Source organism: Aulonocara sp. 'chitande type north' Nkhata Bay, linkage group LG19, assembly GCF_057382095.1.
Source record: "Aulonocara sp. 'chitande type north' Nkhata Bay isolate Kocher_YH1m ecotype deep benthic linkage group LG19, A_spYH_male_GT1.1, whole genome shotgun sequence".
In the NCBI taxonomy this organism is placed as follows: Eukaryota; Metazoa; Chordata; class Actinopteri; order Cichliformes; family Cichlidae; genus Aulonocara; species Aulonocara sp. 'chitande type north' Nkhata Bay.
Genome location: NC_141362.1, coordinates 2,091,129 through 2,107,500, shown reverse-complemented (window position 1 = coordinate 2,107,500; position 16,372 = coordinate 2,091,129). Strand labels below are relative to the sequence as shown.

Below are 16,372 nucleotides of genomic sequence, written 5' to 3'. Positions count from 1 at the left end.
GGTCATACAAAGCCTAGCTCACAACTTTCCCATGAACTCACAGCAGCTGCAACGTATTTAATTTTGAGAGAGACGCTTTTAAACGCACAACACATGAGAAGGGCAGAGCTCCCAGAACAGATTCATGTAAGAAGCAGTGGAAAAAAGCTCATTTTAACAATGGACCTTTAACTCTTTTTAACATTAATTTAATGGTTCTGCTGACCTTTGCCCTCCGTTATCCCTTTGCTTAACGGAGCACACAGGTTGCTAATATATTTTGACACCTTTTCAGTCCTTCGGGAACAAAACAACTGCAACTTCTACATCTGTCTCCTCTTTCCAGTCCCTGGACGGCGGTGAAGGTGACAGGAGTGCGTCTGCTTCAGTGTCGGGAGCGTTTGGTGGGCAGGGCAGAGCCGTGCTCCAATAGGCCAAGTCTGCTCAGCTCAGCGTGGAAGAACCGCTGCAGTCGATGTCCGGCCTTCGCCTCATTAGTGTGACGAGGATTATACTGAAGACAGTTGGAGAACATCAGCTCCACATCTGAGATATACTCGCCTGCAGACACCAAATGGAGAGAAATGAGAGTCACATGTTCACATTGTGCACAGAAGCACGCATGTTCTGACCGCAGTGATCTACACGTGGCTCACCTGCAGTCTGGTATTCACAGTTGTTGACTTTCTCTCTGATGGTGTTCAGCGCAATCGGCTTCTTAATGATGTCATAGTAATCTGGAACCTGTATGGAGATGTAACGGGTAAAGAAATATGCTACAGGCTGCGTTTCTGGTCAGACACAATGACATCAAATATAGACTCGACCCGGGCCTGAAGTTAATTACTACTGTGGAAAAAGTCTAAATGGCAACTGCTCCATTTCCCAGCATGACAATGATCCCAAACGTACTGTCAAAGCATACCTGCATATTGCTGCATCCATTTCCCTCACAAAACAAAGGATGCACAGTGCTGTGGTCCACAACATCTTCAGAGTTAAACCTTCATCCTGAACCATAGTTCATGTTCCTAAACCTGACTCGTCTGCTTTTCCTACCAAGTTGTGTTTGAGGTAAGTATCTAACTGTTACTGAGATGACTAAATTTAATTCTGATGTAAACGGACTGAGAAACATTTCTGCTTCGTTTTCATCAACTTCTTGTTGGTCTAAACATAAAACTAAAACACAGCTACATGGGTGCAGTACCTGGGTTCTGGACACCAGCTTCATGAAGGGCCAGCTGTCTTCATGTCTGACTAGCTCCACTGTCAGCTGTTCACAGGCGGACAGCTCGTGTACTCCTTGGTTCCTCCCAGAGGAACGACGGTTAGAGGACGATGAGGAGGCTCCTGGAGAGTGTGACGAGGGAAGGACAGGCAGGATGGGTCTGGACAGTTTACGAGGAGCGGCGGTTTCTACGAGGAGCAGAGGGAGAGACCGATGTGTGCTCAGATCAGAGCAGCAAATGCACCAATTCTGCTGGCTAAGAATCAGGATGGTGCCACTGTGGTCCATGCTCCTGTACTGCACAGAAACCTGCCTGGACCACAGTGTTCACCTGTCAGAGTTATTTGATGTTAACTGGCTGGTTACTGATTGGTGCACACATTGTTGAGTGGATGTTTATATGTTAGTTGTTAAAGTTCACCCTCAGCAGGTGTTTACTGTTTGCTGACTGGCTGCTTACCTGTTAATGACCTCTTGCGAGACTCGCTCTGAGCTGGTGCAGTTTTGGTGTTGCGTTTGCTTATGTGACTGTTTGGCTCCACGTTCTCATGGCTCACATGAGCACCAGTCCGACTCCTGGAGCGGGTTGGAATTTTCCCATCAGAGGCCGGAGGGGTTATGGGCTTTTTCCCTGAGGATCTGTGATTAGACAGAGTCAGTAAAGTGGGACTGGAAACACAGCAAACTCATCTAGATTAACACAAAATGAAGTTTCACAGTTAGCATAAGTAAATAGTAAAGTTAGATCAGGACTTGTTGTGACTGCACTAAAGTTTAGTTTCGCTGCTTTATAAGAAAGCCCTCCACAGAGCCAGAACATCTTACTATTCATCACTGATTGAAGAAAATAAGAACAACCCCAGGTTTCTCTTCAGCTCTGTAGCCAGGCTGACAAACAGTCAGAGCTCTGTTGAGCCAACCATCCCTTTAATGTTAACTAGTAATGACTTCATGAACTTCTTCACAAATAAAATTCTTATCATTAGAGAAAAAATGACCAGTAATCATCCCACAGATGTAATATTATCTACAGCTACTCTTAGTACCATTGATGTTAAGTTAGACTCTTTTTCTCCAATTGATCTTTCTGAGTTAACTTCAATAATTACTTCCTCCAAACCATCAACGTGTCTTTTAGACCCCATTCCTACAAAACTGCTCAAAGAAGTCCTGCCATTAATTAATGCTTCGATCTTAAATATGATCAACCTATCTCTAATAATCAGCTATGTACCATTTACATTATACATGCTTTTCTTAGGCAGTATCATCCCTGAGCCTGGTTCTGCTGGAGGTTTCTTCCTGTTAAAAGAGTTTTTCCTTCCCACTGTCACCAAACTGCTTGCTCATAGGGGGTCATATGAAGTTGGTATTTTCTCTGTATTATTGTAGGGTCTTTACTTTATATTATAAAGTGCCTTGAGGCAACTATAAATAAAATGGAATTAAGGTAAGGTCAGGGAATATTGCAAAACTGCCATCAGGACTACATGACCTAAGAGGTCAATCTATGGTAGACACTCACTTGGAGGCTGATGTGTTTTTCCCTGACGTGGTGATGCTGTTCTTGGGTGTGGCCTGTTGGCTCTTGCCCTTGGGGAGTGGAGTCTGCCTCTTCTTAGGGCTGCAGAGATTCAAAAGAAAAGCTCCAGAACGATTCATTCCTGAAGAACAAGGTCATTTATTGATTTATTTTTAACACTTACTTCACAACAACTTCTTGCTCCTCTTCCTCCTCTGACTCTTCTTCAGATTCCTCCTCCTCCTCCTCTTCAGACTCTTCCTCCTCCTCTTCCTCATCATCATAGTCTCTTTCCTCCTCCTCGTCAATAGACGAGCGCTGACGGGATGGGAGGCGGTTGGATCTCTGTTTGGGTCGACAGTCTGGACAAAACCATTCACCTTCTGGAACAGACTGAGTGAAAACACACTGGTTGGTTCCCTCAAACATGTCAAACACGTGCTCAGCCTGAAGCTGCCTCACAATCAGAAGCTTTCCAACTGTGCACACAGCTCATTCTTTTCAAAGAGTTTAAAAGGCAGATGTAATTGCTCCAGCGTATTAAGGCCTACACATGGGGGTTCCTCTCAGTATGACATGCTCCTCCCATAACAGCTGGGGGCAGCCTCATGGTCTGACAGTGTGAACGGCACAAATCCGATATTTTCAAATCCGCTCTGGGTCACTTTCGTATGTGGTGCTGAATCTGATACATATCTGATGTTTCAGAAAGCGGCTGCTGTTTGATGGTCATGTCGCATTAAATCCGCCTTTTACGTCACCGACACAAGACAGACGCCAATTATCAGCGCCGGAGAAGACATCGCGAACGCTTCCTGGTCATCCAGCGAAACTCTTGGGAAGACAACGTAAACATTTTATTTGTTCTGTATAATCTGCAGATTCTGACAGAAATCTGCAGCTATCCTTTGAAGCACCGCTCCTCTCTTAAACAGCAATAAGGATCATTATTAGGTTATTTACATTATTATGTAAATAACAAAATAACTTAAAGCAAAAATTGGGAAACGTGAAGTCCGAACTCTTTATATTAAGGGCCATCTATCAAACAATACTGTTTGCTCTGGGTCTAAACAGAGCACGTTGTGTGTGACGTCTTCTTTTGCGCATGCGGGCGCTTTGAGCGTTCACACTAGAGCGCGTTTGCTGTCGCATTTTATTTGTAGTGTGAACGAGCAGACAAAAACATCGGATTTGATCAAAAACTCTGAATTAAGCATCAAGACCTGCAGAGTGAACGCAGCCTTAGACTGAAGGACTAGTAAATCCGGTACTGACTAGTAACAACAGCGACGATCACTCAGCCTGTCATGCACATCCCTGGTAACGGTGCTGTTCATGGCAAGTTCAAGAAGGTTGGGTGGAGCAGGAAAAAACATTTACCTGCTTACTGCCCAACCTGCAGGTTTTGCAATCACAGAGAGCACGTTTTTTTAATTCCAAATACTTGCTGGTTCATGGCTCACACACTTCATACATTTTATATGTGAAACTAGAAATTTGTACACAGGAGGAGGAAGGAACACTAGATCTCTGAATTTAGCACATTTATGCAAAATAGTAGATGAAAGAAAACAGCAGCACTGTAAACATGCAGTGTTAGTGCACCTGCAAACAAAGCTGTCCCTCACAGTGCCGGTGTAGTGTGCCTACCTTCATGCGTGGCCTCAGACAGTGGGTGTGGTGTCCTCTGTCACAGCTGTCACATAGCACCATGTTGTCTGCATCTCCTTTGCATCTACAGATGCGACAGCGGGCGTTGAGAATGGAGCGAGACCACAGGATACTTCGCTCCAGACTGGACAGGTGAACAAACACCTGAAAACAAACCACCACATAAACTTGTTAAGACGTTAATTCAACCATAAACATCAGGACGGCGCAGAAATCACCACAACATAAACCTGAATACATTCCTAAAACTATATATTGGCTAAAATCTCTGAAGTTTTTATCTTCAAAAAAGGTTTGTGGAAAAAAGACAAAACTAAAACACCGAGGTGGCTAAAAAGCTCCAAGTTTCTCAAAATTTCATTTCTCAGTCAAAAATACAAACACACAAGAAGAAAAAAGAAAAAACAAAGAGTAGGACAAGAAAAGAACTTGCATGAGCTCAGGGGGGCGCTAGTGAGCCGTGGGATAGCTCATCAGAATTACTTAAAAAATAAATCTTTGAATACGCTCAAACATGCAAATTTATAACCTGCTAATCAATGTGGATAGATTTTTTGAGAGTTTTTCAACAGTTGTGAAGCCTAAACCTAAGAGGAATGATGCGAGCGATGTAGGCCTGGAAGCCTCTTCGGACTCACCCAGTGCCCTCACCCAGTGCCCTCACCCAGTGCCCTCACCACTGCATTTGCAAAGTGCAGATGGATACTAGGTGTTATGCAATATGAAGAAACGCTTTACCGATCCTAAAGAGGCCCTCGACTACACAGTCGAGGGCCCCCCCCCCCTAATTAATATTAAAATCTGTAACATAATGTATTGTTTGGAGTTTAGTCTGTTACTGTTGCTATTTTTACCATTTCTTCTTGGAGCAACTGTAACTCTCATAACTTCCTTAGAGATTAATAAAGTTTTCTGATTCTGATAGTTTCAGGATGACCTGCCATTATCCAATCACACATCTGCTTACCTGCATCTTTTGCTCGTTCCTCCTCCTCTTCTTTTCTCTTTTTTCTAACCTGAGCACCTGATGGCTTTGAACTTTTCTTGTCCATCTTACATTGGTTTTAATTTTGCACTCCAGAATGAACACAAATCCCTCAACCCAAGGATCACCACAACTTAACCTAACAGACCTTAGTTCACAGATTCTCTTTGTCTAAGGCGCATTTCTGGGATTTCACACAACCCAGGATTCAAATCATGAATACATAATGGGCTTGGATTTACAACATTATAAATGAAATGTGCTCTATTTGGAAGCAGCCGGCCCCTCCCCTTTCGACGGCTTGTGTGAGACTTTAAATCATCAAACTGTAAATTTTAAATTGTTATTGATCCTTTACTCCTGGTCCTAAACTATATTTATTTTCTTACTCTTCTTATATATATTGTTGGTTTACTTGCACTGCTGTAACTGCAGCCTCGTCGTCTCGTCTCTCTACATACTGGACTGTCTGTAGCGGAGATGACAATAAAGTTTACTTTGACTTCAGCAGCGAGCAGGTGCACCGAGGGCTCTCGCGCTCACTTTTCGTGTACAGAATTTTGAAAAAACATCGGTGCAAATTATAAAGTTAGGTTATAAAGTCTGTATCATGATGTCTGGTGTTTTCGTGTTTGTTGTTTTGTTTTTATTTTGTTTTATTTTGCGAGTTGGTTATTAGCTGCTGCTCCAGCCAGAGAATCCCCCGCCGCCCCGCCCTCTCCTCTCTGTGCCGCAAACGGAGGGCGCCCTTACTCCCAGCAAATGGGCGATAGAAAACCGATCGGTGCCTGTGCCATTCCCAGTATGCGCTGGCTGACGTCGGGGCAGCAGGAGTACGAGCATTTTTTTTTTTTTTTGCCGATGTCCGTGATGCCGCCCCCCCCCCCCCCCACGATACCGCCCGTATCTAAAACCGCTACTGGTAACATGTGAGTAACTCATCTTGGCTACAAAACCTCCCATTCGGTACAGCTTATGAGAAGTTCACGTATTTGGGTATTCAGCTTACAAAGTGCTATTCCTCGCTATTAAAATCTAACTTCTCTCCCTTAATATCTGAGCTCCAGTTGAGTATACAGTAAACACGCTCCCTCTATAATGGCATTAAGATGATAATTTTGCCAAAGTAGTTATATTCATTTCAAAATCTCCCGTTATTTCTTGCTAAATCACATTTACAAAATTGAGTTCACTCATCTTTACTTATGTGAAATTCATGGTTTTTAAAATGTTATTTCGCGTTATTTTGTAATCTTTTTTATTGTTACCTTGGGTTCACTGGGTCTTTTTCTCTGTGTTATGAACAAATCTTCTTTTTTTTGGGTACTGGTTTAATTTTGTTGTATTTATCCGCAACACCTTAAAGGCCGGTCCATGAAAATATTGTTGGACATGAACTGGTCCGTGGCGCAAAAAAGGTTGGACAGTCCTGCTCTACATGGTTGTAACTGGAGCAGGAAGCTCGTCAGCCTATGTATGACAGCAATGTGGTGAAACATAGCACCATACGTATTCTTAAGCAGATTAAACTACACTTTAATTTGAAGTCTTTATCCTATCATATCTATTCTACATAACACATTTAGACTTTGGAAACAGGTAGGACAACCACTAATCAACACTGGGAGAGTGTCTTTGCCTCTTTCAAGCTACCAGGGAGAAACTTTTCCAGATACCTGCAGATAAGAGACTCTGTCAGGAAATGCGTACAGGGCTGTGAGAGTCTTAACAATTAATGTCTTGATAAAAGTCTGCAACTTCCACCTCGTAGGAAGAAATTACTTTCTTTGTCTAGCTTCGCTCGGTGTTTCACTATGGGAATCGCCTCGGCATGACCAACTACGGAATCTCCAATGCCACCATGTCTGTCTATGACAGACCTGTCGAGCCGTGCTCAGGGCTCCGCCCCCTCATTCTAACACGGCTGACCAGCTCCTCCTAACTCATTCTCGCTTTCTTCCCGTGACAAACTACTTTTAGCTCCCACAGCGCATCCAGGCTAACTTGATTAGCTGCTTAACAGTTTTCAGGCGTCCCGTGTAGGAGCACGTCGCCGAACGCAGTTTTTCCGGTTCCAGTTTGGATCGTGCTGAGTAAGTCCTTCGAAAGAAGTGTACTTAGAGTTGCACTGTGGAACAGCAATGCGTCAGGCGAGCTGTCCCAGCGGTTCCTGGTTTTAGTTAGCGAGGTAGCCGATGTTGTGTAACTCGGGCTAACGCGTTACGGCAAGCTGTTCGTTCAGTGTCCGGCTAGCATTAACTTGTTAGCAGGCCACGAACCACATTAGCGTCTCACTAGCATTAGCTTGTTAGTCGACCTAGGGTTCGGTTAGCATTAAGTTGCTAATGATATAGAGATTGACAGACCACATGACTTTCGCGCATTGCATGTCGGGAACTCGAGGCAAAAACAATCCAAGTACCGCATCAAATGCTGCACCGCAAAACGTTCATTCTCTGGTTCCAATACCTTGTTGCTTTTTCTTTGCCCCCCAAAAAGGTATGTACAAAGACAGACTTGATGAAAAGTCAAAGAAAAGATACGAGGAAAAAAATCAAAGGAGTGAAAGGGTCAGACCCTTACGAGCACACAGAGGGACAAAAGACGTTAGCGTGCTGCCCAACTTTCACCACGCTCATATTTATAATTATACGGTTCTTGGAGTGAGTGCACACACTCATGAAGTTTAGTAACTTCAGGTCACTGCAACAAGCCCAGGTACAGTTTACGGACGGATGGGTACAGGACCTTGAAATGCACCGTGTAGAACGACAGACCATTGTACGTATCATAAGTTTACCAGTCTCACAAATTGTCTTCATAAATACACATTCGTTAACCGTTTATTAATAGGACCTTTGAGCTCAACGGTAATTAATTAGTAGTGGAAATAATATTGTATGTTGTAATCGTACTGGACAATTAGTGATACAAAAAACCTGTTTTACCCTGTGAATAAAAGTACATGTTTTTGTCAATGTACCATAATAACAGAAGCGAAACGCAATATTGTGTCAGGACAATTCACTATTTATGCACAATAAATAAAGGAGCATAGCACGACCATTTCTGTTCAGCAGACTGACCTTTGTGGAAATGCTTGGAGCAGACTAACCTGTGAGCTGGAGGGTTCTGGGACGTTATATTTGGTCTTTGAATGGCTGCAATCCAGTCGCCTCTTTGTTACTTCGGAAACATGGCTCGAACAATTTCTCTTCAACGACGTAATCCGATAACAACCGATCTCTTTACCCGTCGGCTTCCCGTGGCTGTCATGCGACCGGCTATTGCAGTTAATAATACAACAGCTTCTTGCCATTTTTGTGTTTCTTTTTATTGCTGTGTAACGGATTTTAATTGAAAGCCTGCGTGCGCTAGTACCTCTTGCCACGAGTTCCCAGAATCCTTTGCGGTTTTACCCCTGAATGACGTCACATTTTCAATCTCTATTGGCTAGAGGAGTGCAGCTAACGTGTCATGACGAGCTGACTCTCGCAGCGACTGGCTCGGATTTAACACCCGCTGCTAGTCCTAGCTACTTACGGGCTAACGTGTCGAAACGAGCCTGGTGTAGCCTAGTCTCACCCCTTTCCGCTAACCATGTCTGCGGCTCCTACTCCTGCCAAAAGGTCGGAGCCGAAGGCCAAAGAGGCTGCATCCCGCCCGTGCCCCGTCAATGCCCCCATCTCGGGCAGGGACCCTCATCCAATGTGCATCATCTGTATGGGTGCCAAGCATGCTCAGGCTTCACTGGTGGCCCTCAGGGATGCCCACACTGTGCTTTGATGCCAGAGAAAGTCCTGGAAAGGAGGCTTAGAGTAGCAGTAACGAACAGTCAGGACCCCTGCCTGTTGGCCGCTACTGCTACGAGCAATATCAGTCATCCGCGAGCCTCCACAAGCTGGGCGGACATGATGGAAGAAGAGGACCTGCTCATGCCCCCATCGTTCGAGGACCTCCTCGATCAAAACGTGGGCAAGCCGGGTGGCGAGGACGCGGAGGGCAATGCCGACTCAGACCTCCTCGACCTGGTGGACATGGATGAGGAACAGGAGGATGACTCTACCTTTCCTCCCCAGCAGTCCAGGACACCGAGTGTGGCTGAAGTTGCATCCCCGGTGGACGGCAATTTGTACGAGGTCTGCAAACGGGCCAAGCTAGGCATCCCATGTCCAGCCGCCCAGGATGCCGAAGGGGCAGAACGCGACCTGTATGACGGCAAAAGGCTCCCTCCAGCCTTGCCGCCATCGAAGCAGCTTCTGCCAGCAGTCCCGGCCTGCATGAAAGAAATGAGTCGCTATTGGTCAAGCTCTTTTAAAAGCAAGCTTCTGACCAAGGGCTTCTCTAAGCTTGAGATCCAGGGGATGGGTGAACTGGGGCTGACCGAACCTTCACCCTAACCGCAGGGCAATCTCAGCTTCTTCTAGCATTTCTTTGCCCAACAAGATAGATCGCCTCACGGCATCTATTTATCAAAGGATGTACAAATATGCTGCACAGTCAGTTTGCTCGCTTAATGCAGTCACACTGCCATCAGCATATCAGGCAGAAATTCTGGAAGACATGGGCCGTCAGGTTGACTCGGGTTCCCAGAACCCAGTCCTCTGGGATGAAATCTGCGTGGTTAATGATCTTGCAGTCGCGGGTGAGAGAGCCTTGTGGCTAAACCTGTCAGGCCTAGGTGATGCTCAGAAGGCTGAGGTCATGGATGCAGCTTATGACCCAACTAAGGGTCTCTTTGGCCCAGCCCTGGAGAGAATGAGAGAAACAAGCACCCGCAGAAAGCAGGAGGGAGAAGCATTCAACCTCTGCTTACCCAGAAAACCTAACTCTCAGCCCCAGCAGGTGCCAAGAGCTGGCTTTGCCGCAACAGCAGCAGCTGTGAGAGGGAGACAGAGTGGGGTCAGAATGCAGAGAGGAGCAGGAGACCAGCAGGGTGCCCACCAGGCCAAGGTAGAGAACCAAAGACCTTGGGGCAAGCATTCCTTTGCAGCAGCTGCTGCAAAGAACAAGCCGTCACACCCCAGAGAGGGGAAAAAGAAGTGGTCAGCCTAGCACACCTGCAGCATTCTGTGTCACCCCTCTCTTATCCCCCAAAGAGAAGGAAGGTGTTAGAAGGGGTAACCAAATCACTCCAAGGTTCAGGGTCTCTGGAAGTTTCCAGTTCACCAGGAGCACCCTCTCAGTCTCCTCCTCCAGTTCAGGGAGGACAGACTTGTGGACAAATGGCGCAGTGTCACCAAGCATTCCTTCTGTGTCACCAAGCACTGCCCAGAGTCACCAGACACTTCACTGTGGTTTGGGGGTAACAAAAGAAATAAAACGTGCATTTCTGCAGCCAGGCAGTTTGCCAAGGGCAGAATGTCCCCCCAGTTTCAAAAATAAAAACACAAGAAAGTCACTGCCATTTGTCTTTGTTCCCAGCGGGAGGAGCTCACGCTCTTCCCGAGGGGGAGACCCCAACTCCTTCCGGGAGACAGGGGTGCTACCGCTTCTTCAGAGGCCCGCTCGCAGCGCGGCCGGAGCGGTGGCGCGCATGCGCAGTTCATCCCTGGGTCTTGTCAACCATTTCCCATGGTTACAGACTACAGTTTGCGGTAAAACCACCGAGATTCGGCGGAGTGTTAGCTTCTGTGGCCAGTCGCGATTCAGCGAATGTGCTGGAGGAGGAAATATCCTCCCTGTTACACAAACAGGCGATCAGTGCGGTACCAAGCGAAGCAGCTCAGCAGGGCTTTTACTCCCTCTATTTCCTCATCCCGAAAAAGGACGGAACGTCACTCCATCCTATTCTGGATCTGCGTGTGTTAAACAAGCATTTGAGAAAGTACACGTTCAGAATGCTCACACACAAGACGCTTTGTCGCTCAATTCACACAGGCGATTGGTTTGTTACAATCGACCTATCAGACGCATTTTTTCACATCGCCATTTATCCTCCACACAGGAAATATCTCACGTTCGCTTATCAGAGCGTAGCGTACGAGTTTCAAACTATCCCATTCGGGCTATCCTTAGCCCCAAGGGTGTTCAGCAAATGTGTGGAGGCAGCGCTGCCTCCGTTAAGGAACGGCGGTATCAGAATGAGGGCTGCCACGATTTGTCGACTAGTCACGATTACGTCGACTATCAAAATCGTCGACGACTGATTTAATAGTCGACGCGTCATTTGAAACTTTGTACGATCACAAAAGACGCAGGAATAAGTAGCAGGATTTAAGAGTGTAATAACGGACTGAAACAGAAGATGGCAGCACTGCATGTACAAGGATGCCAGCTGCCGTTAAACCCCGAAGAAGAAGAAGAAGCAGTGTCCCAGAATTCATAGCGCGGCCCAGCTCAGTTTCCAACAATGGCGGCAGCTAGTTAGTTTTAATATTACTCTTATTATTCTTTCTGGGTCACAAAATAAACGTTTAACGTATTTTCAGGCGAGAATGTAGCTGTGTAAACCTCAAATATCTGCTCAGTTTATCAGGACACCGCATATTTTCAAAAGCGCTCCGACGTTTTCGGAGACGTCTGTTACCCACTAGCTTGATAGCTAGCCGGGGGCTAGGTCACTAGCGCGGTGAGAACACCGGACTCCCAGCAAATTGTTTTCTAACCCACCGCCGTCTTTCGCTACTCAGGTTAAATATATATGAGTCACTTAGATAACTTAAAAATGTTATTGTTTGGCTTTTTTTTGTATTTTATTTGTTCCTGAGTAAATCGGTTTGTCTGAGATTAAAGTTATAGTTTTTACACAGCTGAATAAACATCAAGCAGACAGCTGATTATCAGAAGTGTGAGATGCTGGAGAATATACTCCAGTGTCCTGTTATATTTTAGATAGCAAGGAGTTTATTAAACTTCACCGAAACAATCTGCAAATTTCATTAAAATTGAATAAACTATCATCTTGTCTTTATTTTTAGTTAGCACAGACCTTAAACACTTAAAGCTCTAAGCTAATGATAGTTATATAAGAGCAGATGCTGCTGGTGCAATAAGCTGTAGTTTTACGTCCAGTGGATGATGATCTGATTAGTCGACTAATCGCATAAATAATCGGTGACTAGTCGACTATCAAAATAATCGTTTGTGGCAGCCCTAATCAGAATATTCTTTTACATCGGCGATTATCTAATATGCTCACGATCGCACGAGCAGGCGATAAAAGACTCCGAGGTGGTAGCAAATCACCTACCACCTCGTGTGAATCACAATCAACCTGGAAAAGAGCCACTTGGAACCCGCACAGTTTACAGAGTATCTGGGGCTCAGAATAGACTCCATCTCTTATCGCACTTTCAGAGCGGAGGATCGCATCCTTCACTCACTGTCTTTCCCGTTTTCAGCTGGGGAAAGTCGTGCGGTTCCGACTCTGTCTGCGCCTCCTTGGCCTCATGGCCTCGGTGATATCGGTGGTACATTTGGGGCTGCTTATGATGAGAGACTTTCAGCGGTGGGTCGCTTCTCTGCAGCTGTGCCCTCGCCGACATCTCAGTCGTGGTGTAAAAATAACGCAGCCGTGTATCGCGGCTCTCCGGCCTTGGAGGAGCCCGACAGCTCTCGCTGGTACCTCTCGGGGGAGTATCATCCAGGGTGACGCTGACCACAGATGCATCCCTGTCAGGCTGGGGTGCGACTATGATGGGCAGAGCAGTGAATGTCGTTTGGTCACAGAGACTCACTCTGAATCACATAAATGTGCTGGAGCTCCGCGCGGTGCTCCTAGCCTTACGGCATTTTCTGCCGTATCTCCGGGGTCAACATGTTTTAGTGAAAACAGACAACTCCACTGTTGTTGCTTATATCAACCGCCAGGGCGGCACCCGTTCCCGGCAGCTACACAGGTTAGCCAGGGAAATAATTGTGTGGAGCAGCACTCTGCTCCTCTCCCTTCGGGCAACTCACGTGCCAGGAATTCTGAACAGGGGGGCGGACCTCCTGTCCAGAGGAAATCCACTGTTCGGAGAATGGAGGCTTCACCCACAGGTGATGGAGCAGATTTGGCAGAGATACGGCCAGGCTGCCGTAGATCTCTTCGCCTCGTGAGAAAACACACCGTGCCCTCTGTTTTTCTCCCTGTCAGACGCAGATGCGCTGGCCCATTCATGGCCAAAAACTCTGCTGTATGCTTTCCCTCCCCTCAGCCTGATCTCCCCAACACTGATCAGAGTGAGGGATCAGGGGCAGTTTCATAGACCACTAGTCCCTTTATGGGATCCGTCAGTCGTTTTAGACATCCTCAGTGGGGGTTGAAGTTTCTCTCTCTTAAAACCACTCTGCTGTTGGCTCTAACCACAGCCAAGCGAGTTAGTGAATTACAGGCTCTGTCTATTCACCCCTCTTGTCTACAGTTGGCCCCGGGACTCACTAAAGCACACCTGAGGTTCAACCCAGCCTTTGTCCCTAAAGTGTTGGAAACATCATACAGGTGCCCTACAGTAGAGCTCCTAGCTTTTCACCCCCCTCCATTCTCTTCCGAGAGGGAGCAGAGGCTGAACACTTTGTGCCCTGTCCGGGCCTTGGGGACTTATGTTGACAGAACAGCTGGATTCAGGAAGTTGGATCAGCTGTTTGTTTCCTGGGCCTCACCTCACAAGGGCAGGCCCGTATCACGCCAGAGACTAGCTCATTGGATTGTAGAGGCCATAGCTCTGGCTTATAGCTGTAAGGGCTCGCAGGACCCCCCGGGACTCCAAGCTCACTCCACTAGGGGTGTGGCCACATCCTGGGCTTTGTTCAGAGGTGTATCAGTCCAGGATATTTGTGCGGCAGCAAGCTGGGCTACGCCGCACACGTTTGTCCGGTTTTATCGGCTGGATGTTGCACAGTCATCCCTGGCTCAGGCAGTGCTGGATTCTGGTGCCTCAGGTTCGACCTGAGATCCTTGAGTAGCACTGGAGAGTAGCTTCGGGAGCTGGCGCAATCTGGGAGTGGGCCATGTCTCCCATAGTGAAACACCGAGCGAAGTTAGAAAAAGAACGTTGGGTTACTTAACGTAATCCCTGGTTCTTTGATAACAGAGTGAGGTGTTTCACCAACACTTCCCTCCTTGCTTAGGCACGGAAAGAAATCTGCTTGGAATGAGTTAGGAGGAGCTGGTCGGCCGTGTTAGAATGAGGGGGCGGAGCCCTGAGCACGGCTCGACAGGTCTGTCATAGACAGACGTGGTGGCATTGGAGCTTCCGTAGTTGGTCACGCCGAGGCGATTCCCATAGTGAAACACCTCACTCTGTTATCAAAGAACCAGGGATTACGTTAAGTAACCCAACGTTCTTGCATCTATCAGAGCCTAATGTCAGTGAGCCCTGTGAACTCGTCCTTTAACTAAATGAGAAGAGGGATTAGGTATTACAATCACTGATATTCACTGGGAAAAGGTTTTGGAGAATATCCATAAATGCTCTTATGATGCAAGACAGTGCTTGACTCAATTCAATGCTCTACATCTACACTTTTAAAGAGGAAGGTTAATTTTCTCCTGTGAGAAATGCTCTCCAGCTGAAGAAACCTTTTTGTCCCAAGGGGCAGACATCTTTGATTCAATGTGTCAAATTCTTCGCGTGCAGCTGAGCTCTGATCCACTGACAACTATTCTGGGCATTTTTAATGATGCTGTGGGGATAGACAGTGCAAAGCCATGTTTTATATCCTACTGTATTATTTTTGCAAAGAAGCTTATTCTCACTCGTTGGAAGGAAAGAGACACAACTCCCTTAAAGCTCTGGCTTATGATGATGTTGCAAATGCATTACATCTGGATTGAACACAACATACTCTTAGTGACAGACTCTCCTCCTTCAGTAGAGTTTGGGTACCCAGCTCTACATTTCTGCAGCTGTAACCAGCAGGTAGTTTTTAGGCTTCTCATTAAGACAGACTAGCTGGACAGCTGGGACTGTGTGTGTGGGAGGCTGTTGTATCACATAGTGTTGCATAAAAAAAACAATTACTGATTCTGTAAATTCCACTCTGTCATAGAAACATGTGAACAGCTCAATAAACATATCTGGGGTGGAAGAAGAACTTGCATGACCATAAACAGATTTTCATTAAGATAAAATAAACGCAGTGAACATAACTGAGATGGGATATGTAATAATCTGACCTGAGACAGGCTGGAGCAGGACTGCAGAGATTCCCTCCATCGCTCCAACACCGTTTTACTGACTCTACCACAGTCGCTGCCATCTGACACACACACAGACACACACAGGTAAGACCACAGTGATTTTTATTTTTAAAATAGAAACCCGGCTCTACTGAGAAATGTAGAATATCAACCAGATGATAATATTATTAGAAGACAGTCATACCATCACTGGCTTGGTCCTCATCTTTCTTCTTTTTGTTCTTCATCTTATGGTCCTTCTTTGAGTCTTCATCAGCTGCAGTTGTTATGCGGTAAACATAAGTGGAAAGGTTTAGTACATTTAAACATGTAGCTCTAATAGTTTTGGTGCCACCAACATTTTGCCCTTTCCTGCTCTTCTGTCAGGCAGTCACCTTCACTCTCACACACCATTTACATGCGATCATGTAAAGAAACTCACCGAGCGGAGCTTTGAGGAAGCGTCTCTCGATGCCTTGCTCAATGTTGGTAAGAGCCTGAGCCAGGATTCGTACAGAGTTGCTGACCACCTGAGGAGTTCCACTGCCGCTGGACCCATACGCTGCAGAGCTGTCAGACTTCACCTCCTGAAGCCTGAAGAATAAGCAGCTGTTTACACCGCACACAGGAACGTTCAGCTTTGAACGCACGAAGACTGAAACCCTGATTTGGACACTGGATCATCATGGCCAAACTACGCACCTGTCTCTGGCTCTCAGGTGGGCAGAGTCCACCTCCATGGCCTCCACTCTTCCGTTCATCCCCGTGTTCTCTCTGCCATCAGAAGCGAGCAGCTCATAATTTCCAGCTTCTAACGCCAAGCGCCATACCTGTCTATCCATCACCTGAACATCAAAAGAGAGATGAGTCAGCTGT

The 16,372-nt window shown here is 46.3% G+C and overlaps 3 protein-coding genes and 1 pseudogene across 6 annotated transcripts in view; 3 read left to right on the top strand and 1 right to left on the bottom strand.

The window, feature by feature from the left end:
- Positions 1 to 16,372, bottom strand: part of baz1a (bromodomain adjacent to zinc finger domain, 1A) — a 38,079-nt gene that overhangs the window by 1,399 nt on the left and 20,308 nt on the right. For all 4 annotated transcript variants that reach the window (XM_086273770.1, XM_086273769.1, XM_086273772.1 and 1 more), the window contains 11 exons: positions 16,199 to 16,341; positions 15,939 to 16,090; positions 15,702 to 15,773; positions 15,494 to 15,576; positions 4,386 to 4,550; positions 2,917 to 3,125; positions 2,736 to 2,834; positions 1,671 to 1,849; positions 1,190 to 1,398; positions 636 to 723; positions 1 to 540 (listed from right to left, as the gene is read on the bottom strand). The exon at positions 1 to 540 is cut by the window's left edge and continues 1,399 nt beyond it. In XM_086273770.1, the coding sequence (XP_086129896.1) occupies positions 365 to 540; positions 636 to 723; positions 1,190 to 1,398; positions 1,671 to 1,849; positions 2,736 to 2,834; positions 2,917 to 3,125; positions 4,386 to 4,550; positions 15,494 to 15,576; positions 15,702 to 15,773; positions 15,939 to 16,090; positions 16,199 to 16,341 (1,575 nt within the window). In that variant the 3' untranslated portion in view covers positions 1 to 364. The remainder of the gene's footprint in view (positions 541 to 635; positions 724 to 1,189; positions 1,399 to 1,670; positions 1,850 to 2,735; positions 2,835 to 2,916; positions 3,126 to 4,385; positions 4,551 to 15,493; positions 15,577 to 15,701; positions 15,774 to 15,938; positions 16,091 to 16,198; positions 16,342 to 16,372) is intronic.
- On the top strand, positions 8,992 to 9,791 carry LOC147306298 (uncharacterized; annotated as a pseudogene).
- LOC147306297 (uncharacterized) lies at positions 12,014 to 13,583 on the top strand. The gene is given in 4 exon segments (XM_086275841.1): positions 12,014 to 12,596; positions 12,598 to 12,671; positions 12,673 to 12,951; positions 12,953 to 13,583. Coding segments are annotated over 4 exon segments (1,056 nt in total). The 5' UTR covers positions 12,014 to 12,524.
- Positions 13,599 to 14,322, top strand: LOC147306296 (uncharacterized). The gene has a single exon (XM_086275840.1). It carries the CDS (start codon positions 13,599 to 13,601, stop codon positions 14,265 to 14,267), a length of 669 nt encoding a protein of 222 aa, XP_086131966.1. The 3' UTR covers positions 14,268 to 14,322.

Bases quoted from the DNA above. Each gene is read 5' to 3' on its own strand.
- LOC147306296 (XM_086275840.1), top strand. From the start codon at position 13,599: ATGGGATCCGTCAGTCGTTTTAGACATCCTCAGTGGGGGTTGAAGTTT.